Source organism: Pomacea canaliculata, linkage group LG12, assembly GCF_003073045.1.
Source record: "Pomacea canaliculata isolate SZHN2017 linkage group LG12, ASM307304v1, whole genome shotgun sequence".
In the NCBI taxonomy this organism is placed as follows: domain Eukaryota; kingdom Metazoa; phylum Mollusca; class Gastropoda; order Architaenioglossa; family Ampullariidae; genus Pomacea; species Pomacea canaliculata.
In genome coordinates, this window is record NC_037601.1 from 18,279,952 (window position 1) to 18,305,109 (window position 25,158).

A 25,158-nucleotide genomic window follows, 5' to 3' on the forward strand; every position below is an offset into this window, starting at 1 on the left:
CTAGAATTATAATTTTTAGTCTACATGATAACAGACCAATAAAAAACATTTGCAGCTAGTCACACAGTCACTACATGACATTCCATACAATCCAAAGAAATATTAATCTTATCCTCGCCTATTACTATTAGACGGTACAGTGCTGCAAATACCCTGACTCATGAAGAAAGCAAGACCCCAACACTATCAGGTCATGAATAAAGCAAGATCCCAACACTATCTTGTGAACAAATCAAGATGACCCTGACACTTTCATGTCGCGAACAAAGCAAGACCGATCATTTACCTGGAGCTTCTTCTCGTATCGCTGATACATATACGAGACACACTCATTCATAGTACCAGTCTGCTGCAACAACAGGATACCTTTGGCAGTGCTTGCAAAGTTCAGCAAGTTGTCTCGCAGAACATCCTCCCAGAACAACCTAGAACCAAGTCATAATAGCATGCAATAAAAGTCTATCATGTTATATAAAAAAAAGTCTAAGTAGCTGAAACATCAGGGTTCCCAAAAATTGTGTATGCTTGTGTAACAGAGGGGATGGGGGTTGCTTTTCCAGTCTTACCACAATAATAAACACAGTTAACACTGTCATGGGTACAACAGGCTATACTCATATGCTGGTTGATGTTGCTGGCAAAAGGTGAAACGTTTACAAGCAATCTAATCCATCTCTCAACTCCATGGTGGGAAGATGCTCCCACCTCGACAATTCTCTCTACATCCCTTCTCCCTTCCTGCTTCATCCTCTTATTGCTACCCCAAATATTTTAGAATATCCCCTGTTGCCACCATTTCCCTTCCACCTATCTCCATCTCCCTGTGAAACCCAGGTCACAGGGTCACTGATCATGAGGTTGAAACAACCAGGAGACACAGGGTCAGGAGGCCCAAGGGAGGGTTGGCAGTCCCTTCATCCCTCCTTTCAGACATCAGTCACCTGCCCCATTGTGCTGCATGTATGCTGGCATATGTGTGTGTGTTTGTATTTTTTTGTGTGAATGCATGTTGGTCAGCCTCACGCTACCATACTTGCAGTCAATTACTGTTCTCATTTCTTAGTTTGCTGTCAAACATACAGGATAAATAATTAGAATTTAATTATTTTAAACTCTTACATTCTGTCAGGTAATAGCAGAGACCTACTAAGGAATACATTCCAAATTGTAAACAGTTAAATTTTTCTTACATCCAAAAAAAAACCACATTTTCCATGTAAAATGACAGAGTGTCACTTTATTGACACTGGTGATCAAACTCTGCAGACCTGCAGGATTTTATAGAAGAGGAGATTAAAAACTAATCACATCTTTGCTGTTAAAACTTCCAGTACACTGGGATATAACTGAACAATAGACCTTTAAGCAAGATTGATTTTAGGATCTCAACTCACATGCTGTACTCTTTCACAGACTTTAAATTATCATCAATGCAGGTGTCAGAGGGGGTGGGTGTGGAAGTTCGCTCTGCATCCTGTAAGGTCTGAAATTCAGATTCAAGTAATATTTTTGTGTTTAACTTTACTTTGGCATCTTTATAATATGGATGTGAATCACTTCTAAAAGTAAGCATGGATAATAATAAAAGACATTTATCCAAAGCTCTACAAAATAAAACAAAATCATGAACAAAAAACTTTTGCTAGAAAAAAATACTGCCTACGAAAAATATTTTTTTTAAATACGTTTTAGCCCTCATTAAGATATTACCTCCCTCCACGCCTGAGCCAGACATGTGTGGAGATCATATTTGTAGAGAATGAACAGCCCTTCACAGGTGTTATACAATTGGCGACAGACATACAGGTATGCTCCAATTACCGTAGGTGACGGTGGTTCACTGACATGGGGCAGATTCTTCAGCAGAGCTTTTTTAGTAAATTCTACAATCAAGTGAGCTGCAGATGTTCTGCAGAAACACATAACAAACTGATGGGAATACTAATAGTTAAGATTTTAAAACCCATTATTAAAAAATCATGCTAAATAATAATGTAAAATCTGTCCATTTCAACTGCCAAGGATATAAACCTGAAATTTATAATAAAAATACTCATCAGCAAAAAGAATACAAAAAAGTGACTTGGTGAATTTTAGCACAAAAAAATAGACATGGACTAGAGACAAAGCTACCTCAGAGGCAGCTATGGACCAAATGCACTGTACACTTTTGTAATTGCAAATGGGGTTCAGTGGGGTGCCAGGTGAGGTAAGCACTTATGGTAGGTAGGGCATGTCATGTTATCTACTCTAGGGCAGCCTAGCCATCTAGGGTCCTTGTCTGATACTCAGTTTCACCTGTACCTCCAAAAAGCTGTCAACATGTGGCAACAGGTACACCCTGGTAAACTACATTGAGAGGCATCAAAGGCCCAGTGGCCAGGAAGTCAGGACTGCAATGCTGGGAAGGGCATGGATGGGGTTCAGGAAAATTCCATGGCCATCCACATTCCAGAGAAGGAAAATTCTCCAGAAAACTTAGGAGGAACCCTGTAAAAAGCTACTGCATTTGGTCCATTGCTTCATCCGCAGAACACTGAGCCCATACTCTGGCTTTGGACAGAAGGTAAAGTAACTGGAAAAAATTGTCTGCCAGCAGTCCAGGGATATTAGTTCGTGGTCATACCACAAGACTGTATATTTTACTTTCACACTCACTCTGTACGGGAAAAAAGATCCAGACTTTCTCCATGCATGAGATAGCGACGACCTCTTGTGCTGGATGCCAGCACACACAAGATATCTGCTACATGAAGTAACAAGTTCTCGCTAGGAAGGACTCCACCCTACATGAACAAAATAATGAAAGATGACTTTTGCTCACTATCTTCAAATTTACATATGTCATGATACAGAAGACAACTTGATCAAAAAGGGTTTCCAATGTAAAGACCAGCATTAATAATCAATATGCGCAACCTGATGTCCTGAATAAGTTGTTAAAAATGTTACCCCTTATGATGGATGATTCTTCCTTTTTTAACATAAAAATGGTAACGCATATAAAATCAACACACACATCCACTCATCTCCAGCACATTGTCTCTCTTCCTCTGTCTCTCCCTACAACCATCCCCAAACTTGTGAAGGTGCAAATATGCACAAAAACAATAAGGCAAATATGATTCTTAATTTACAAAGAATGTGTGCATACAAGCAGCAGTATACGCATATACATCGCATGAACACAGACACGTGCTCTCTCTCACGCACTCTCCCACTTACAGAGGTCTCATCTAACAGTTGTGCCAACGGTGAAAGAAGAATGGACACAATGTCTTCCTGAAAAAGGCATGTCTTGCAGGCTTGCTCATTGCTCAGTAATTCCTTCAAAACCTCAGTTACAAGACTGGCCACCTCATAAGTACCTGTCATAAAGAGCAAAGTCAACAGACTAGCTAGACCTTTCCCATTTCCAAGCCTATGTATATGTTTGTGTGTGCGTGCATGCATGTGTATGCATCCATCACAGCATTGCCTTCAGAAACAAAAGATTACACAAAAGTCTGCATTCTGCATGATTTAGAAGAAATATAGATTCTTATAAACTAAGAAGCAAGCCATGAATGAAAATCTTAAGCTCACAGATGCGTGTTTACAATCCAGCTGCATTTTTAGAATCTGGCCTGCCTACAAGCTGGCCTGAAAGTCATGCCCAACAGCACTTGTAGCTCATTGGGCCAAAGGGCTATTTCAGACATGCCATGTTTATAAATAGTTGCAGCTGGTTTAGAACTACCATCATCCAAAGCATGCAAACACTTAAAAATAACGATGATTTTAAGGGCATTTTACTTTCTATGGAAAACTATTTAATATACTGACTGCTACTACTCACTAGCTGAGGGTCGATGAAGTGCTGGGACATCAGGATCCACAATCAGCAGCACCAAGGCCTTCAGCAGCTGACTTCTTGTGACTGTGCCTGAAAAAGACATATGATTTATTGTAGATGTACATAGCGAAAACACAGCTGACTTATTATGACTGTGCTTGAAAAAAGACAAAGCTGACTCATCCAAGCATATAAAATGCTACCATTCTCTCCACGTTTTTTCCAAAAAAATAATAATAATAAAGTTTATATGTGTACATAGCGCTTTACCCTACCATCAAAGGCAGATTCACAGTGCTTACAAAAAAAATTAAAAAATAAACACATACAGACAATAATAATAACTGTAGCTATCAAAAGAAAAGTCATACACCACATTGTCTAAGATATACTCCATGTCGCCTAAGATACATACTGTCTTGTGGTCTTTTGAATTGCTGAACTTACCATGCTTGCCTGGAATTTTGATAGGAAAAAATTCTCGCCCTTTTGAAAAGAAGAGAAGACTAGATAGGAAAAAGAGTGAGTGAATGAAGTACGCATACTGAAGTTCATCACCAGTGAAGAACAACCTGCGTTCTCCTGCTGCAACAGAAAGCGACTACCACAAGTTACCGGATGAAAAGACTTTTCCTTCACCATGACTCTAGATCTAATTTGTACATAATTAGGGAATGATGGATGAGGACAATGATTATTTTACCATTAGGTGACAGTTCAATCTTATGGAAACAGCACTCTGCTTCTTCACAATTTGCTTTCTGGATAAACAATGGCAATATGCTACTCATTTGTAAACCAGAGTGTTTTCAATACAAATGCAATCTGTAAGTTTAATATGCTTTGTGTTTCTGTCGTATTTTAAACTCTAATAGCACATGAGCACAAACTTACTACGAATGTTTTAAAAGCAGACAAAGCATGGAGTCAAAACAACAATGAAACAAACTCACCCAGAGAGACATTACTCAGGGCACTGGTGATATCGCTGATGAGGTCAGGCTGCATTTTGTAAGAAGCTGAGAAATCCAGGCAATGAACAAGGGCATCCTCAATCTCAGAGAAAAAAGAAATTCATAACTAAAAAGACTTCTCCATTTACAAAAGAATCTACCACCTTGATAAGATTGGTCAGAATATTGCTTGAGCATTAAATGTGCAAATTTTATGCTTTTGCTTTTTGGAATCCTAAGAGTTGATTTAGTGTTGTTCTTTTCGGTTATAATAAAGCTTTTATCAAATAGAAATAGCAGAACCCTTTGTTATATTAATGCCACTGAAGTGCAATTATTTTTTTGCTTCCAAATGTAAATATTCTTATTTTTTTCCTAAAACATTAATCAACTAATGCATTCAACTAGTTTAAACACTTTATTATTTCTCGTAATATTTAAAAGAAGAATTTTTTTTTTTACAAATGAACACACATTTTATTTCTACCAAAATTATTCTCCTTTCCACATTATGGAATTACTTACAATAGTGTGATAGTTCTTAAGCCCTTTGAACAGCTCACTCCGGCTGTAAAACCCATGCTGAAAAATAATCACAAGATGGATTTCCATCCTGAAATATTGGTCTTCTATCAATGAAAATGCAATCAACATTTTTATTTGAATGCGTTCAATATAAGCAAAATATGAATGCTACAAAGAAATCATCCACATGCATGCATGCGCTTACATCTTTAACAGAAAACGCTTTCTTAATTTTTTTTTTTTTATAGTAAAACACTTCAATTGTTTACAAAATAGTGCATACTGTGCATAAAAAGTTTAAATGCTAAGGCAATTTCATATAAACAGGAATTAATTAAAACTTAATGAAATAGTACCATCCACTTGATCACCCATCTTGCTTTTGGATCAATGACCGCAATGTAGTGGATGGGTGTGAGACAGCCAGGTCTTCGATCATATGCAGAAGATAATAGACTGAGAGTGCTGTCAATAATCTTTTCCATGTACCTACAACACAGACATACTTCCTGTGGGAAATCTACCACTGAAGATTTGAACGCAGTTGAGCAGCGAAGTCAGTCAATGATATCAATAATCTGATCTTACTAGTGTTCTACTTTCCATCCTGATAAAGTCGAACCACCCACAATGTAGCTCCTATTGTACAGCCATATTGTGTTGGCCACCAAGACAGCAAAGATCATGTATTCTGATTTCATCTCAGTCAGGCACACCTAATTTGTCTCTGGATGAGGTCGTCATAGCATAGCCTTACTTGCTGACTACATAAACACCATCAACCAGCCAACTAACCTGTCTCAGAGATTTCAAAAGTGTCTGAAAATTAATTCAGGTGGGATTTTTTCTACATTTTCGGCTGCTGTCTCTTTAAAAGTGGTGTGCTTATGGCCATGCATATTAAAACATCAAAAAGATACTTAAAGAATTGCAGCAATAAATCTGTCTTGCAGTTACCTCTTTTGTCTCCCTTCTTCAGCTGAAAGGACACCAATAAAAAAGAGTCTAGGGGGTCAGAACATTCCAGAATGCAGCTCCCAATAACAATGATCCACCTTTTACATCTGCAGCTGTCTTACACTGGTGGCTGAACATTCAGCTCTTTATAAGCTAACTTGTCAACTGTCAAACCAACCAACCCATCTTTCCTTTTCTCAATCTGCCTCCTTCCCTTTTTACTGTCCTGCTGTTTTGGCAGTTGGTTTAATTTCTTCCTATATGCCATAAGCATCTTTGTGCAATTTTAATTTGCCTTCAGCATTAAGAAGAAAATGTAGGTTTTAAGTATATCACATAAATGACTCACTGTGTTGGGTACCTGACCCAGTAGTTAGGGGTTTCTTGCTGAAATTGGTTCATCAAATAAAACTGAAACAAAGATGTAGGAAGGTTAACCACTAATGCCCATAAAGTCTGTTCACAGCTAGTTGGAATCTGCACCCCTAGCTCCAATGCCTATTCACCTACACAACCAAACCAATATTCCTGCTATGGTTTCACATATATAAACAAACCAAAACAATTTCTGCTGCCACATCCCCTGAACCTTCACATTTACAAAACCCACAAAATCAAAAATGCATTTAAGATTTGAGTCTTAATAAGAAGTGAAGACTGAAAGACTGCACTGCCAAATGTCTGAAGATTCAAATGATTGAACTGGTGCTGCTAAAAGACTTCAGCAATTTCTACATCATGAAAATCTGAGTAACAAATGCTGACACTCACAGCCTTTATCAACTTATGATTGTGGGCTTCAGCACAGTCCAGACCATTCTTCACCATGGGAACACTTGGATTGTCTCCCAAGAACTGTCTTTTCAAGTACTCCGCTGGAAATAGTATATTTCTTATATTTACATGTTGCATCCAATAAGATCACAGCACTCTGTGCTCTACAATCAACAGGTCTTTTGATGTTAATGCTAGACTTCAGTAGCTTCAGCAATCAAAGCTGAGTTCTTTTGCATTTATGGTCTGGCAATTGTGCGATCATAAAAATTAGCTCCTTGCTAATAATTTTGCTGATGCTGCCTCTGCTTTTATTTGCTTATATACCTTTATAGCCCCCCACACACACACACCTTGTTCTTTTACTCAAGCCTGAAAAACTGAAAGTGCACTCACCGTGTGCAGCATAGACCTCTGAAGTATGATGAGAAGTACAAGAGTAAGACTTTGCCAAAAACTTCAAACTTAGATTCTGAAATTATATGTAAAGAGAAATTGAAATGCTAATTTTTAAAAAAGTGAAGACCTCAACACTATAGCAACACTGCTTAAAATAACATGCAATCATCATTTCTACAACTAAAATGGTTGTCTATTGTGCAAACACTGTGTGTGTATATATTTTTAAAATGCCATAAATGTGCTGTACAAGTTGTCCATTTTCTTAGAGACTTGTGTTCACATTTTTATGGAAGAAGTCACTTTTAAGAAAGTAGGTCATAAAATTAAAATCTGCAAACTTATTTTATTGTTTTAATTTTCAGTATTTTGTGACATTGTATCTTATTATTATTTAAGAATACCGTTAGCTCTCATCTGGGTCTGCCATAAGTTCTGTAAGATTTGTTTGCAACTGTGACCAGTGGTCATTGTTGAAGACATCACCAGAGATGCTTCTATTTAGTTTTTGCATGGCTTCCTTCTTAACCTGTTTGGTTTAAGTATTAAAAAAACAGAAACAACAAAAGATTTAACATGAACAATAAAGAAGAAAAATTAATTCATATAACTAATACACACACACACACACACAAAAATAAAGAAATCTTTTTATGTAAATGTGTACACAAAACTGTCACTTGTTTAAATTATAGTTGACACAGAAAAATACAAGCAATAATTATAAATTTCAAAACAATACTATAGTTGTAAAAACATTTTTGTATTCAAAGTGAATGAAAATGGAAATGGAATAGAAATGATGAGCAAACATCCAGCATCCTGCTATCCAGGTAAGTCCTGCACTGTAACTGCTGCAACATTAAAAAGTATAGAACATGATGTTTGTTCATAGACCTGCTAAATCAATTCCAAAGTTTATATTATGATAACACTGCTGCCAAGCATGACTCTGACATGCATGTAAATGTGGTTACCAAGAGACTTTTGTCATGGGCAAGGTTGTCTGTGATGGCCTTGAGAGTGCTGGTATCGAGCATCATCACACTTCCCTAAAACAAAAAAACAGAAAATTCTAAATGCTCAGAAGAAATATAATGACTGACGATAAAATATTAAAACACCATTTAGTATTAACAAAGCGGTTTACCCTCAGCAACTAATAGAACTGACACAGCTACCAAGAAAGAATTATGAGACTATTCCAATCATCATTTTCCTTCCATATTCATATTACATAACACATACTACATTACACATTTCTGTAACTTAATCACTGCTCATGATTACTGTCAATACAGAAAGACTCAGCTAACAAACTACATAAAATATTATCATCAATCTTTGAAGTATTTGTGGAATCAAATTGTAAGGAAAATATATTCTTTATCTCATTCTTTAGCTCTAGTTCTTCAGGCAATACATGTAAGCCTAACAGATAAGCATTAACATGTCTAGTTCTGCCACCTTTCTAAAGATGCCTTCTGACAGATTAGTCTATATCAATACGTACAATTATTTTAGAGAGAGTTAATGGTGTTCGTTTTAATAAATGAAAAGAAGATAATGAAATAAAGCATTACAGTGTTATGAGGAAGCAAAGCAAGCAAGAGATATGCACCAAAACCAATTAATGCTATTGTATTGTCCAGGTAGCAGGAATTCTACAATTATGTTTAGGAAGTCTAATTGAAACAAGAAAAATAGGCAAGAAAGGGTTGGTAAATGACAATATGAAGACCAGACACAAACATCTTTAATAACCATTAGAAAAAAATATTTTTAGCATGCATACACCTGTCATGTGTTAGCATCAACCCTAGCATCAAATGCTGACCAATACATCCCCACATTAAACTTTAAAACAAAGCAATAAACAACTACATATCATGAAACATTCTACTGGTTCATTTTTACATAGCTATGTGCCATTCGTGTACCATTGGAGAACTCTGAGCATAATGTCAGACTACAGAATAAGCTGAGATAGAGTAGGAATAAAAACATCTTGAACATCTATATTGTTCTGTGAAAAGGGAAGGGTACCAAAGCTTAGTACCAATAGTTGAAGTGATCTATACGAGGGTCACATTTGGTGTCAGTGAAATGATCTATACAAGGGTAGTATTGGTGTCAGTGAAATGATCTATGAGGGCAATATTGGTGTTGTTGATCTCTAGAAGGGAAATATTGGTGTTGGTGAAGTGATCTATACAAGGTACTATTGGTGTCTGTGATGACTGTGAAGTGATCTATATGAGGGTAATATTGGTGGCAGTAACATGATCTATGAGGGCAATATTATTGCTGTTGGTGATCTCTGGAAGGGAAATATTGGTGCTGGTGAAGTGATCTATATGAGGGCAATAACGGTGTCTGTGTGAAATGATCTAAATGAGGGCAATAATGGTGTTGTACAAGCTCTACATACAGTAACCAGTGCAGAAAAGAAGTATCAGAAATAATAATGACAAACTTCTCATCATCGTTGTCATTATCAACATCATTAGATGGTGTGTGGTTGACGAAGATATGATGAGTAGATAAGAAACCTAAGGTTTATATTCTCAGATAGGACTTTCAAAGCCTACCTTTAATCAGATCAGTGAGCCAAATTTGCATGTTTTTTTACTCCTAGCTTCATTTGTCACTACTAGTCTCATTTTTATAAGTATGACTGTATTTCACAATGTCCTTTTAGAAACCTTGTTTTATAATATTTTCTAAAGTTGCATAAGTGCATAAAAATACTTCTTATGAAAATATAAACAAATAAAAGATTTGCAAGTGTAAATAATAAATTAACAACAAACCAAAACTCTTAAATGTTTGGAAAAATAATAAGCCAAATCTGAAGTTTAATTTTATAAAGTCCTACCAGAATGCAAAACAGTGCTTTTTCCAAAAATACTGAGCTGTGCTTAACAGAAGACCATGTTGTGCAAAATCCCAAGTGAATAACTCCTCTTCATTTTGAGAAACAAACCTACAGACATCTCCTTGCACAAAGTGATTGAAACCGTGACATCACCATTATCCCAAGGTATATTTAATTATTGTCCCAGCTCTGCTGTTGGCTGTAACCTTAGCAGTGTAAGAGAATCTCCTGATGTCAGACTTTTTGATATCTTTTTTGTGCATGGCGATGTTTGTATGTCTGTAATCTGAGAATGGCTAGAGGTTCTCCATTTAAAACAATTTATAACAATGAGCTCAGATAACTCCTTAAAAAAATTGTTACCTAGTTCAGCTTGGAAAAAAGTTAAATATTCTACTTAATGCAGATGACTTACTGAACCCAAGTGATGATAATAAATATCCTACTGCAATTTCTAAAATTCTCTCATGGTATCCAGCCAGTAACAGATTTCTATACATTTCCTCCATTTTTATCCTCACAAATCCAACCAATATAATACAGTATAGTAACATATATTTCTGACAGATCATTCCTTAAATTATTAAAATAAGATTTTACTAAAGGATAAGCAGACCAGAAAACTCTTTTAACTGTACCATAAAAATTGCCAATATCTTCAGTATATTATATAGCATGCAAAATTTATGAAAATAACATCTGGTTATTGTGCATGCCATTGGTATACTAGCAATAAATAATATATATATAAAAATAAGAGAAGTAAATAAATAAAATACCCACACTGTCCGAACCCTGTTAATCAAATAGATAAACCATTAGATCCAGTTGTTAGATTAAAAGAGCAAGATTTATCAATTTATCTTTATAAAAAAGACATAACTGCGCAATTTTCTAAGTTTCCATGATTGGACACTTATTTGGACAACGATACCAATGTAAACTTAAAGGACTAGTTAGATGCATTTTTTTCTGATTCTTGGGTAAAACTCAGTCCAAGCTACAATTTTCCCAAATCTGGGCAAATACCCCTCTTTTTTCTTTGTTATTTAGATATCACAAACATCCCCACATACAAAAGAGGTCTAAGTTGCGGTCATAATATATCTAATTAATATACATTTACAGCTCTCAAATTGATTAGGATACAATTAAACACATGCACTATCAAGATGGCTGAATTGTTGACCTCTTTCTGAGCAGGTAATATTTGAGCATTCACCCAGTTCTGGAAAAATAGTATTTTGTACTAAACTTTACATAATAATAATAATAATAATAAAGTCGATTTGTAATGCGCAGGTATCCATTCCGAAGAATGCTTCATTGCGCAAGAAATTTTTCAATCATAAGAAAAAGATGTTTCACCTCACTAGTCCTCTAAAATGACTTCTATTTTCCTTTAAATAAATACTACAGAAATTGTAACTGAAACCAGCATAGCAGATCATCCAGTAAATTTAAGTGCTCTTCATAAAACTTACTTCTCATGAAAATGTTGATTTTTAGAAACAATTTACAGAATCACTCTCAATAAACTGAATTCTCAAATTTTTCATCTTCCTTATTTTAACTATCTCTTAAATCTGTTCAAGATATCCAAGCGTAACTAAAGACAGATCACATGACTATATCTTTAAAACAATTCAATGTGTAACAATGACCCTTCATAAAATATTGTTTAAAATCTACAATGTATAAAATTCAGCCAAGGGGTTCTGTTATATACAAGTGGCAGACTGATGCCCCCAAAAGGAAGTATGTACACTGTTGACATAGGTTAAAAAAAAATTAACTGCCACCATTTCCTTGCTTTTTGAAACTGATACTTTGACTTCCATTTTCATTGCTTTTCAATCTTTCCTCATACATAACATTAGTCTCATGAACTCTGCAACATTGATGAGCTACTAATTATTTTATGAAGAGTGTGAGTGATAGCTTTGTTTGTGGAAAGCTTTCATGACACATCCATTTCACGCATCCCATCTTGAAAGATATTTAAAACAGCTTTGTGACATTCACAAATGTATGACCTTGGAAGATATCTGCTTTTCATCATTAGGGAGTTGAACAAATTCATAAATGGATGAATCTGTGCAGTGCAAAACCCCACACTGAAGCACTAGAAAGCTGAGCACTGCACACAACTTTTCTAGAAATTGTAAATAGGGGATTGTACCTCTTCATCCTCCAGCCCATGAACAAGTGTGTTGTTTTCCACCCAACTCTCATGGCTGTGTTGTCCTGAGCCAAACTCATTATCAAAGTTCCTGCTCAGTTTTGATGCTGCTTCTTCAATGTTCCTTTTCAGACGCATCATTAGTTCAGTGAACCTGTTATGAAAACAAAGTGGTCACTCTGAACATTTTTGCCTTCCTTTCCCTGTTTGTCAGTCATATAATCACAAAAAAGGCAAAACATATGACGAGAGGAAAACAGAAAAACCTGGTAACATACTGTCTGGACTGAGTGATTGTTGTTGTGATCCGTGTTACCAAAGTTTCCTGGCTGCCAGAGTCAACATGTCCAGCTGAGGAATATTTCTCCAGTTCCTCATCAATAAGTGGACTCAACAACTCATCAACTTTTCTTTTTAAGTTCTTGACCAGTTCATGTCTGTAAAAGCAAGGCTATGGATGTTCTTCTAATTTGCAGACATACAATATAAATTAATAATTCTTATTGAACTTGTTTTCATCAAAATTTTTAAAAATGTAAAACAAATATGTACAAATTCTAACAGAAGTAAGGTTTGAGCAAAAGAGAACAAAACATATAAATACCAGAGCTATAGTCTTAAACTTTTCTTGGATTAATATATACTTCCATGTAAGCATGAAATACATCCTGCCCCTAAACAATCATATAAATTGTTTCATCCAGCGATCACAAGAATTCATTCACCATGTAAAAATAGCTTGTCCTTTATTTTTTAAGCTATGCTCATGTTCTATTCATAGAATGCTGTGCTTTTTTTTTTTTTTAACTGGAAGGAAAGCACACAGACTAAGTCTGCTTTTTATAGTTTTTGGTAAATTTAGTTATATTTATATTAGTCATAGCAAACCTTTAACATTTCTCTTAAACGGAGAATTCCCTTCTTAAAATGTTCCTTACAAAAGTGACAAGAAATTTCCCTTTACTCACACCCTCACTACTTTCTTTGCATTTCATCCTGCAGATTGATGATATGCAGGTACACTAAAAAATAATAAACTTAATCAATCAGAAGTGGGTTCTAACTTGTGAAAGTTTTCATCACTTTCTTCCAAATGCAGCAGAGTCTCTTCTGCCTGTTCAGATGATCCTGCTTCCCGAATATATGGTTCAAAACTACTGATAAGTTGCCGCAGATTCACCAACAGCTCCTCCCCCTCAAGCCCTCTCATCCCAGCCATTTTTTTCTGCAATGAAAAATAATTGTTTTTCCTGAAAAGGAAAAAAATGCTGATGCCTTATGACACAACACTTATAACTTGTTTTGAGGCTCTATTTTTTTTATTTCTATTAGCTCTATTTTTTATTAACAAACAAAATAATCATTTTAGGTCAGGTTTTCGATTGCGTATAACCAACCACCAATGATATTCCACAAAACTGAATCTTTAGCAATTATCAGTCTTAGTCTGTTTCCTGTTACATTTTCATCGGAATGTATACATACAATTTGTAAATATTTCATTTCTTCTCTGCAGATGAAGCGATACAGGTCATCACAAATTTGAGTAAGGATATGAGATCTAAAGAATACTATAGAATGGACACAGTCATTAGTTATTCAACCACTAAGGAAACTTTTCACAATACCAAAACTATCAGCATATATATATATAGTGGTGGATTAAGCTACCATATTTGTAAACGATCGATCATACATATATAGTTTATAGTTCACATATGCATTTTAGTGCAGTCTGCTTGCTGTCATGGGAAAAAAGTTAGGCATTCAAGATACGATGTGGATATAAATTGCTCCCCATTTCTTATCTGAAACACAAGGTTTCCAGAACTTCTGGCGATAGTAAAGTGAATATGGTGCATGTTTAATTCGTCGATCTGGCGTTTCTAAGCCAGCGCCACATTTTAGGTACCCAGGCGGGAGGTCGGCATTCAGCCCGACAAAGGAAGAACTGACTGGTGAACATATTATACCTCACCAAACCTGCTTGCCTCCGCTTCAGAAAGACCTCTGTAGCATTAAGCTTTGTTAGTTGCTTGCAGTAACCACGCGCGCAGTCCAACAAGTCACGATTTTGCCAGTTTTTTGTTGTTGTTGTTTTTTTTTTCGACGGGCCACTTTATTTTAGTACGTTTACTACTGAGCAGGACAATTAAACAACACATAAATGAATAAAAAGCATTTGACTAAAACAAAAAATATAGAAAAGGTTCGGCGTACAAACAGTAAATGTGAGTTTTGTTTACGTCGCCATTCCTTGTCAAACTACATTCCAAGTTGTGTAAAAGTCCTCAAGTTTCATTGGATAAAGGGATTGCTCAGACCAATCAAAAATAGTTTTACAGATCGATGGCTTGGTTAGAGACGTCCTCAGCAGATTGAACTATTTAATTTTTAAAAATTCTAAAGAGTGTCAGTTTTTGACAAATTTTAATATTTTATACCTAGGAAAATTATGCTATGGTCACTATCAGTCAAAGAACGGAAATAATTTATCTGCTCAGGAATATTACAAAATTCGTCTGCAACCATTCCAACAATGATCTACACGTCCGTAAATTAAACAAGCACTTGGATATTTTGTTACAAATGAAGAAGCAATAACTAGAAACTCAGATTTATAGTTTGTTTTAATTTAGGACTTCGTAACACAGACTTTAAAATCTATGACTCCATGATTTGTAAGTCTCTGTGGTCTATGGTCACAGAAGCATGTGCTCCGTAACCAAGATTAAACCTGCAGCAATAGTAAAGGTGGAAAATACCAACTGCATATTTGCTGGCCGCTGCATCACGGGCGGGTAACATCCGTGGTTGCATTACTTTGTATTTATGTTTTGTTGAATATCCTTGGGATTGCTTTCTTAAGAATTCAACGTGTACCTTTTAACTTTACACTTTTTTCTAGGTTCAAAATTTCACTTCTTTATTCGTAATTAAAAACATTTTCTATATAAAACTTCGAACGTTATCGCATCCACCCCTTCCACTTAGCACAACACACAGTAAATCAGCTTTCAGTAAATTAAATATATTAATATTTAAATCGTGCAGTGGAAAGTTACTCGATCTAGAGTTTTAAAGTTAATAAGTTCACCTTAGGTCAACGTTAAATTGTGAATTTATTTTTTGCATTGTTTTTGCATTTGCTTTATAATTTCTAGAAGCCATTAAATTTGATCACGAACTAATATACACGTCCTTGATGTGATGGCGAAGTCACTGGCAGGAAAGGTCTGTATAGTTACAGGAGCTAGCAGAGGTATTGGAAAAGGCATAGCTCTTCAGCTTGGAACTGCTGGAGCAACTGTATACATTACAGGTACTATAATAATACAGTTTATTATTACTCAGACCAACATAATGAGCAGTTTATTTGTGTAATACAAGTCCATGTTTTTTACATTGCGTATCATGTGATATACAAATGAAGGTAATCACCACAGACTTCTATCTGATTGTAGGAAATTTTGCTAGGAAAGTGCTCCCACCTTGTGATTTCACACCATGGGGGAGAGGGAGTGGGGAGGAAACAGGTGTCATACAGAGGGTTTCCCAAAACGAGATCTGAGCCCTGAGCCGCTCACTGCAGTGGTGACAATTAGTGATAGTTTTAACCACTACACTGCAGGCTGCCCCTGGGAGGAAAAAAAAAAAAATAACCTCTATTTCTTATGTCCGTAGTTTAGGAAGATGCTCAAGTGGCTTGGGGAAGGTGGGGGGGAGGGGGCAAACTTCATTCTGATGTTGAAGGAGGTTCACATTCAAAAAATTTCTTGCCTCTTCAGTATCTTTTTTTGAGAGGGGAAGGGGTACCTCGTTCCTGCGCCTGTATGTTGCTTAATGTTTATAGCTGAAGTTCTGATCGGTTTGTCTTAAAAGTTAATCTGGCCTTAATCTCGTTCTTCAATTAAAGTGCATTTTGCATAATCTGGACTTGTCCCTTTTCTGTGATAAAGGATGGATAGTAACTGCAGTAAAGCATAAAGTGACTTGAAACATTGGCGATTATACATGCATTCCCAAATGACCATGTAATTTTTTTTCCGACAAGTTCTCAGTCAACAACAGGCACTGACTCTACAAAAAAATTAGTAAACGACATTTAAATAAAAATCTAAACAAATTGATAAGACTTAAATTTATATTTGTAATTTGGAATACAAACATCAGCTGGTATCATTACTTAAACAGGCAGAAAGTCCATGATAGATCTTTCAGTTTGAAAGGATACACTGATGTCACATGAGTTTTGTGTAAATGTGCTGTGAAGATGCAGTCGCTACTCTACGTGACATTTGTGGATTTTGAGAAGGCTTTTGACTCCATAGACAGGAAAACCATCTGGAAGCTGATGCAGCACCATGGATTTCCACCAAAGTTTATTGCTATCATCCATCAGCTGTATGAGGACTTGACAGGTGATCCACAACAAGAAGCTGACCAACCTCTCTAACACAGGCATTCAGTGGACCTTCGCCATGCAACTTGAGGATCTCAACTTTGCGGATGACATCAGTCTGTTGTCTCACAAGCAGCAGCATGCACAGACAAAGTTTATTTGGCTCTCAGAAGAAGCAGCAATGACTGGCCTGACAACATCAAAAAAACAGGCAATGAGGGTCAACAGCAAGCAAGAAATCTGGAATTCCAAGGCATTATCTCTACACACCAGGCTCCACATCTTCAAAGCAAATTTAAAATGAGTCCTTCTATATGGATCTGAGACATGGCATGTGACAAACATCTTCACCAACAAGAATCAGACATTTGTCACCAGATGTCTGTGCCACATCCTCAACATCATTTGACCCGAGATCTCTAGTACAGACCTGTGGGAGAGAACAAACCAAAAACCTGCCAGTCAAGACATTATGAAGAGGAAGTGGGGCTGGATGGGTCACACCCTGCAAAAGCCGACCAACAATGTAACAAGACAAGACCCACAGGGGAGGCACAGGGTTAGGAGACCCAAACCGACATGGAGGAGATCAGTTCACAGCAAGGCTGAGGCAGCTGGCATGACATGGACCCAACTGGGAGGGGACACCCTAGAACTAGATCCGATGGTGTGGTGTAGTTACAGCACTATGCTCCACTTGGAGCATGAAGGAGTAAGAAGAAGATGCACCTCCTGGTGTCGGAGTATTTATGATAGAAAAGTAAAAGAATAAAACTCTTATAAACCTTTGACTGACAAAATATATCTCGCACAAAACAGCAGGAACACTGCCAATACTTTTATCAAACCCAACTACTATAAATTCTGGCCAGCCAAGAGACCCAGAACACAACTCATTCAAACTTGACAGCACTGATTTTAATGCTTAAAAAATAACAGCCATGTGTATGACAATTATTCAATAAGTAGTAAATGGAAGCCATTAAGGATACATGGGTTACTTAATTATGTAACTTATAATCCTACTTAACCCATTTATACCTCTCACATGCAATTATTGAAAAAAATTTTTTGATAAAAATAAAAATAGTTGAAATTTTTAAATGATCAACCTTATGTTTTCCAAAGCGTGTGTACATTCCCACACCTGGAATTGTGGTTCAGATGAGACATATTCTAAGCACCAACAAGGTTTATAAATAACTCTTAACATTGCAGCATAAATAAGTGGATTTATTTCACCATTTTTCACAACAGGCCGAACTTTAAAAAAAAAAGATGATGATCCTGTTGGAGGATCTCTGGAAGAGACAGCTGATGAGGTGAGTGAAAATATTGACAATATTAATATGCCCATTGTATTACAGGTATATCCAAGTGTAAGCATGCCTGTAAATGTTACAATGGTGCAATCAAGCTGCCAAAATTTGTCTTGGGTGTTGTATTCATAGACCAGGATATATACATGGCTATTGCAGCATCTGTAAACTTGTTTACAGAACATGTCACTATTACAGACAGATAATAGGTGTTCGATTTTTTTTTCAGATGGTGTTGGTAGCATTCCAAATCAATGTTTGTTGTCAGCATGTTTGCAGCCTTATATTAGCGCTTGACACTGTATGTCAAATATGGCATTTTTCTGTTTGCACTTTATATCCTTTAGCACTGTCAGTGCAGCAGGAAGTGTTACAGACTATATTCATGCTACTACATAAAGATAAGTTCTATGAATCAATTTATCATTTCTTGCATATTTATAGGTGAAGGCCAGGGGAGGGAAATGCATTCCTATACAGTGTGACCACAGCAAAGATGAGGATATAAAAAATCTGTTTGACAGAGTCTCTCAGGAGCAGAATGGGCAGCTTGATGTACTAGTCAACAATGCCTATAGTGGAGTACAGGTTATAAAATATGTCAGCTGCTGACAACATGCAAAATCTTAGCAGCTGTTTTTTTTCAGATATGTTGTGGTCGTGCATGAGCCGGTGAAAGCAAATGATGCATGAATGTGTAGATGTCATATGCACACTCTCTCTTTCCACCCTCTCAATGTTTCTTTCTCATTCCATCATGCTCCCTTACCTCTCAAATACCCAGGGACCCACAGATAAAGAGGTGTGTGCATATACCATCAGTTCTTTCTCTACATATATATGTCACCTTAACTTGTTAGCCATTTCAAAATGACAATTATTATTAATGGACTGTTACTGCCATCTTTGACAAAGATATGCAGCTTGGAACTAACCTTGCTTAATGTGAATTTTTTTTCCCTCCAAATGTTTTCGTTCAGTAAATCATTGAACTTTTTAAGCATGCTATAGTGGAATAAAATTTTGCAATTACGCATTTTCTTTTTAGATCCTTGCTGAAAATTTTGGTACACCTTTCTGGGAGCTGGATGCTGACTTCTGGGATGAAATAAATAACGTTGGATTAAGGTGATTTCAATCTTTCTCTTTTTTTGGATCTGTTCTAAATTTGTTATTTTTTTCTCTGGTAAGACTGTGAAGGGACATGTAAGCATGAAATTTAAACTAAATTTAAACATTGAATTGGTACACTTTTTAGAAGAGTTATCCATCTATGGACCACAAAGGTACTTATAGTTTATATCCATTGATATGAATATGATACATTAATAAAAAGGAAAATGGGTAGAATATGTACTAACAGTGGGTGCAGGAGAAGAGTGAAAGATTTGTTTCTATGGCTTGACAGAATAATTTCGAGAGAAGCACGTGCTGACTTTTCAAGGACAGTTGCTATATAATGTGGTGGTTGTCTGTTCTGTCAGGAACCATTACATCTGCGGTGTCTTTGCAGCACGCCTAATGGTTCCTCGCAAACAAGGTCTCATAATAAATGTGTCATCTGCAGGAGGCTTGTCATATCTGTTTAATGTGGCCTATGGTATTGGAAAAGAAGCAGTAAGATGTTCATTGAAGATTTTACTTTTTATTCAACATGTTTGTCATGGTTTCTTCATTTATTCAATTTTTTTTATATAAATTGTACATTTCAGATGGACATTTTAACAAATTCATATACAATTTATTTTTAAGGAAATAGTGCCACATAAGATACACCTTGTCATCTTATGTGTGAACTTTTTCCATTTCCTTACAGATTGATACATTTACATTTTTGCTGAGGTAAACAAGTTTAAATGGAATGAAAAGCTGTAAAATTTGTCTATTTTAAATGGTGAATGTGCTTAAAGTACACAATTTTTTAAAGTGATTTTTAAAATAATTAATTTCTAGTGTGATCGCATGGCTGTTGACTGTGCTAAGGAGCTTCGAAAACACAATGTGGCTTTTGTCAGCTTGTGGCCAGGAGTAGTACAAACGGAGATGATAAACCATTTCCTAAAATCAAAAACCTACGAGAACAACAGAGAAGTAGTATGTTTCTTACTGTGTGTCGCTTTTTCTGATTACTTTGTAATTAATGATGAATTTAAAGCACACCTGTCCTTCACAGGACATCCAGCTATAGTAAAATGACAAAGAATAGCAAAACGTGGAAACAACAGAGGCAAAATGGATAAACTAAAGAACACAAGTGCGACATAAATACCATGCAGGACCAACAGAAACTAAAAAAGAGCAATACATGATTCATAAAAATAGGATTGTTTATTAGTATTATTTCATACATTTCTGGTCTACTTTATAAATACAAACATTCATAGACAGTGAATGGCAGTTTGATTAATGATAATAGCACAACTTGATGCATTTAAATAAGGGAAGGGGGAGCAACATGCACATAAGCATGTAAGCATAATGCATGCATTCACACACCCATATATATATATACATGCATACATGGACACAGCAACAAGATACATGACATAATGATTTAGATAAAATGTATGCATAACTAAAGTAACAAAAGTAAACTCCTGTTGTATAAGATGCCATTGTGCAAAATCATGCATAGTCGAACCTTGTTATCTGAATGTATCTTGTTCTGGTAAATGCTTCCAATAGCAAATATTATTAATTTAATAATTTTTCTTCATTATGGAACAATCCAGTAACCATACTAATCAGCCCTAGATAATAATAAGAAATGCAAAATTTGTAAAGCGCATACTCACACTCCTCAGGAGTATGCTCGTAGTACTTTAAGAACAAGAACAAAACATGGGCAGGAAAATAAATAACATATGAGCTATAAAAGAATACACAACCATACCAAACGAAGAATAAAATCAAATACAGAAAAACACAAAGAGGAACCAAGTAACAAAAACAAGAGCTAAAAGTAACATGATGTTGCAAAAGGAAGGGTGTGAAAAAAACTAGCATTATGAGAAAGATTGTTTGGAGTAATGTTTACACAGTGTATGATACCTACATATCTGTCAATCAGTGATGTCAGCATAATATGAAATAACAGTTATAGTAAACTATTGAGTAAAATTAGAAGGAGGAAAGTGATGACATGGGTAGCTGCAGAAGGGGCAGCCAGATCTTTAAAGACTTATGATGAAAATAATAAAAATCATTGAATAATAATCTACGTTGTAGCTTTAAAACCCAACTAAAACCAAGCTGAGGTAAAGTTGCTGATTGACTGTGCATCATGTCCCCATTTTTCATGATATGCTTGCAGTTGGCATGTAAAATATTTGAGATGCCATTCACATATCCTGTTCATGTATGTTCATTGCCCACAACATATCCTCCAAATTTGATTTTGCAGATTAAATTTCAACATTTTATTTTGTTATAGCGAGAGCTAACAATTTAAATAGTAGAGTAGGGTATTTTACCAAAAAAAAACAATTATAGCAAGTATTTGCACAGAAGGAGAGCTTGGATACCAAGGTTCGACAATAATTAACAGAATGTGTTTTATCAATAGTTCACCATAAAAAATAACACGTGCTAGTCTTTCTGTGTTAGACACTGCTGAAAAAGGCTATAGAGAATGGTGAGACTCCAGAATATACAGGAATTTGCGTGGCCAGATTAGCAGCAGGTGAAATTTCCATTTCTTTGTCTTGAAAAGCCATCTTAATATTGTTTGTCCTATTTATATTTGCAAGCATACAAATGGATGTGTGTGCATGTGAGAGGGTTTATTTTTCATTTATAATTGATACATATATGCATGCATTCATTTTTATGTAAAGTGTTTTTCTATTTTGCAATATTCACAACATACAGATAAGCAGTAAGGACCATTGATCATGTGACAATTGTTTTTAATGTAGGGTTGGAAAAGTGCAGCCAGTTTTGTTACACTTTTTTGACCTGTAACCTTGCATTTAGCTGGAAAGAGATGCACTAAAAGGATGTGCAGCATGTTTTATAAAATGTTGGAATGGACTTAGCCTGCTTAAAGACCACCCCGAGTGTCAACCTTCATTTTTAAGAAAACAGATATTTTGAAGAAAGCTTTTATCAAAATGTTTATTTTTTAAGAATTTGGTAATGAGTTGTTTCTATTCTTTGTAGTTGATAATTTGTTCATTCACTTAATAATAGCAATAAATTGTAGATTATATTATTAATATGATGTAACATTTTCAGATCCTGATATAATGAAAAAGACAGGACGCATCCTGATAGCAGCTGATCTTGGAAGAGAATATGGGTTTACCGATGTGACTGGTAATTTTCTAGTGTTACCACTACATGTTTATAATTTTTCTGTTAGCTGTGTTTATTTTGGTCTGTTTAGCTCATTACTCATTAGAGTTTATTTCTCATCCACCGAATAATGTGCTTTCATTAATTATTTATTTGACTAAACTGTAAAGCCGTGGTTCTCAAACAGTGGGGCGTGCTTATAAGGGGGGCGCAAAGGTGGTCATTTTTTAAAAGTTTCTTATACCGGTATTAGTGAAATTAACTTACATTACTGGCTAAGGGGGCGCACGGACGTACCTTTGTTCGTCAGGGGGGCGTCACAAGTAAAAGGTTGAGAACTGCTGCTGTAAAGAGACAGTTACTATATTCAAGGGGATGTGTAATGGGCCATCTTATCTTGAAACTGAAGTGATCTTAGTGTGCTTTGTACCTCTTAATGAAACACTTGTTTAAATTTCAGGTCAGCAGACTCATTCATTGAGAGAGCTTGGCTATATCCTGTCATTTCTGACAGGCAACGCCATCTTTTTAAAGTGGATTCCAAGCTTTCTCAGGATTCCTTACTGGATTCTTTCCCTCCAGGGGAACAAATTTTAAATTTTACAGAATAAATGAAGCTATTTTCAGCCCAAAAAGGATCAGTTCTTGGTGTAAATAAAGGATACAGATTATATCTTTTATGGTTTTTTTTCAAAACGTTTTTATTTATTTTTTAATAATGTCTCATTGCATTACTGTTATTCATCACTAAATTCAAGATAATCTTTAAAAAAACAAAAAGAAAATAAGTTCTTTCCTACTTCCCTTTTGAGGATTTTTGCATTAATCATGTTGTGGAGGTATGATGGCAAAATTGATAAACATTGTAATATTTCTTATCTAGTCACTAGGAATGTAGTCATTAGGAATCTAGTCACAGAATCTAGCACACTCCTAGTTGTTGCAGTTGTATTAGTATTCAAAAACCCCACCTCTGAATATGTTTGGTGATAAAATCATCAGAATGTTCCTGTGTCCAAAAGAACTAAAGGACTATCAATGATAATATAATAACCAGCAGGCAGTCAAAAAAGAAAGGCCTCATGCTGTTATAGCGTTTTTGTGGAAGCTATGACCCAAGCATTCCACATATTGTCAGAAAGCATTTACTTCTTTCTCCATGTGATATATATATATATATGAACAGCAGGACTATTATTTGTTCCATATCCTGATTGAGCTCATAAATCATCCCTAAACTTTCCCCATCTAGATCTGCTTGAAAGGAAATGTGCATGACGAAAATGAATGTGCCTGTGGGATGTTTCATTACCAAATTAATGGACCCTGGAAGTAACCTCTAGTGGAAGTGCTTTTGTGTATGCCTCTCATCATCTTCCACGGGCTCACGATTATTGCGGTTATTACTTTGATCATTACTAGCCCAAATGGGATGCATAGCAAAACAGGAAGATTCATGGTGAATGCAAACATTCGCATCTGTCACACCAGTAACATGGGCATCATGAGGACCAGCGGTGGGTCTTTCCACAGGAACAGCAGTCAACTGCAAACCCATTGTTTTCCCACAAGTCTGGCATGTGTTAATACTGCAGACTTGAGAGCACTGTAGTATGTTTGCTGCCACATATCCAGAGTGAGGCAGAAGACAACTCATAGAAGGTGAATGAACATCTAGCGCCTGTTCCCCACTTTCACTTTCATGAGGTAAAACCTGTACCTCAAAGTCTCCATTAAGGTCATCACCATCTTCAATCCTCACAGTGAAAGTGAGATATTCCAACTTTATTCTGCAGCTGTCACTGATTTCCACTCGTTGATGCTGGTTCAATGAGACTGAGTTCCCATTTTCATAAACTTGAACTTTTTTGGATGTGTCCTTCTTCTTAATATACCAATGTGGTCTGCATGCTCTTTCCAACTGACACCAGAGCTCTACAAAGGATCTTGGCATGTCTGCTGCATTCAGAAGAATGTCAGCAGAATGACTTCTTTCAATGAGAATGGATTCACCTGGATGTTTATGTAGTTTTTGTTGCGGAAACTTATCAGACAATTGCTTGGGTGTTTTATCTTGTGCATAGCATAGTGTTAAACAGTGTGGAGTTGCTATAGTATCGGCATCCAGAGGAACTGTATGAGCTTCATCTCCAGATTCCACAGTTGATGCATTCACATCTACTGTATCTGTAATAGGACAAAGTTTCTTTTATTGTCTAGCAGCAACTTTTATCTCCCACTTCTCCACATAGTTCCTTTCCTTTCTCACCTTACCCCCAACATTATTCTTCTCTGTCAGTTCACGGGATATCATCCAGGCACATCTCGTGAGTCGAACATCTGACTCCCTGAAGTAGTTTATAGTTAACACCAATTTTGCCCTACCAATCAAAATTACTTATAACAAAGTCAAAAACATCTTTATGTAAGTTGTGAAATGTACTAAAATGCAGTTCTTAAATATCATCCTGTCTGCAGATGTGCAGGAACTGATTTTTATGCTTCTCAGCCTACTGCTACTGTTTATGCACATTGTGCTTAAATAGCATCTGCTTATGGATAATTTTTTTGTTTGTTAATTTCCTTCTGAATTCTTTAAATAAAGACTAATTTTCACAAGGCAAATTTGTGTCAAGTA

The 25,158-nt window shown here is 36.0% G+C and overlaps 2 protein-coding genes across 3 annotated transcripts in view; one reads left to right on the top strand and one right to left on the bottom strand.

The window, feature by feature from the left end:
* LOC112577428 (protein broad-minded-like) overlaps positions 1-25,158 on the bottom strand; it is a 36,482-nt gene that overhangs the window by 9,411 nt on the left and 1,913 nt on the right. The window contains exons 3-23 of the mRNA XM_025260493.1: positions 21,020-21,044; positions 13,568-13,728; positions 12,782-12,940; positions 12,504-12,657; positions 11,105-11,116; positions 8,421-8,495; positions 7,855-7,972; positions 7,678-7,715; positions 7,441-7,516; positions 7,042-7,145; positions 6,620-6,681; positions 5,670-5,802; positions 5,314-5,370; positions 4,789-4,891; positions 4,283-4,420; positions 3,839-3,925; positions 3,226-3,368; positions 2,659-2,786; positions 1,711-1,909; positions 1,395-1,483; positions 287-425 (exon numbers count right to left, since the gene is read on the bottom strand). Of these exons, the coding sequence (XP_025116278.1) occupies positions 287-425; positions 1,395-1,483; positions 1,711-1,909; positions 2,659-2,786; positions 3,226-3,368; positions 3,839-3,925; positions 4,283-4,420; positions 4,789-4,891; positions 5,314-5,370; positions 5,670-5,802; positions 6,620-6,681; positions 7,042-7,145; positions 7,441-7,516; positions 7,678-7,715; positions 7,855-7,972; positions 8,421-8,495; positions 11,105-11,116; positions 12,504-12,657; positions 12,782-12,940; positions 13,568-13,722 (2,169 nt within the window). The 5' untranslated portion in view covers positions 13,723-13,728; positions 21,020-21,044. The remainder of the gene's footprint in view (positions 1-286; positions 426-1,394; positions 1,484-1,710; positions 1,910-2,658; positions 2,787-3,225; positions 3,369-3,838; positions 3,926-4,282; positions 4,421-4,788; positions 4,892-5,313; positions 5,371-5,669; positions 5,803-6,619; positions 6,682-7,041; positions 7,146-7,440; positions 7,517-7,677; positions 7,716-7,854; positions 7,973-8,420; positions 8,496-11,104; positions 11,117-12,503; positions 12,658-12,781; positions 12,941-13,567; positions 13,729-21,019; positions 21,045-25,158) is intronic.
* Positions 15,149-25,145, top strand: LOC112576440 (dehydrogenase/reductase SDR family member 1-like). Of its 2 annotated transcripts, none has more exons than XM_025258850.1 (10): positions 15,149-15,304; positions 15,668-15,825; positions 18,163-18,227; positions 18,669-18,812; positions 19,273-19,352; positions 19,709-19,841; positions 20,178-20,318; positions 21,831-21,906; positions 22,461-22,541; positions 22,981-25,145. In XM_025258850.1, the coding sequence occupies exons 2-10, from the start codon at positions 15,714-15,716 to the stop codon at positions 23,115-23,117; spliced, it is 969 nt and encodes a 322-aa protein (XP_025114635.1). In that variant the 5' UTR covers positions 15,149-15,304; positions 15,668-15,713; the 3' UTR covers positions 23,118-25,145. The 2 variants fall into 2 exon arrangements, with proteins under 2 accessions (XP_025114635.1, XP_025114636.1); XM_025258851.1 differs by having other exon boundaries at positions 15,270-15,329.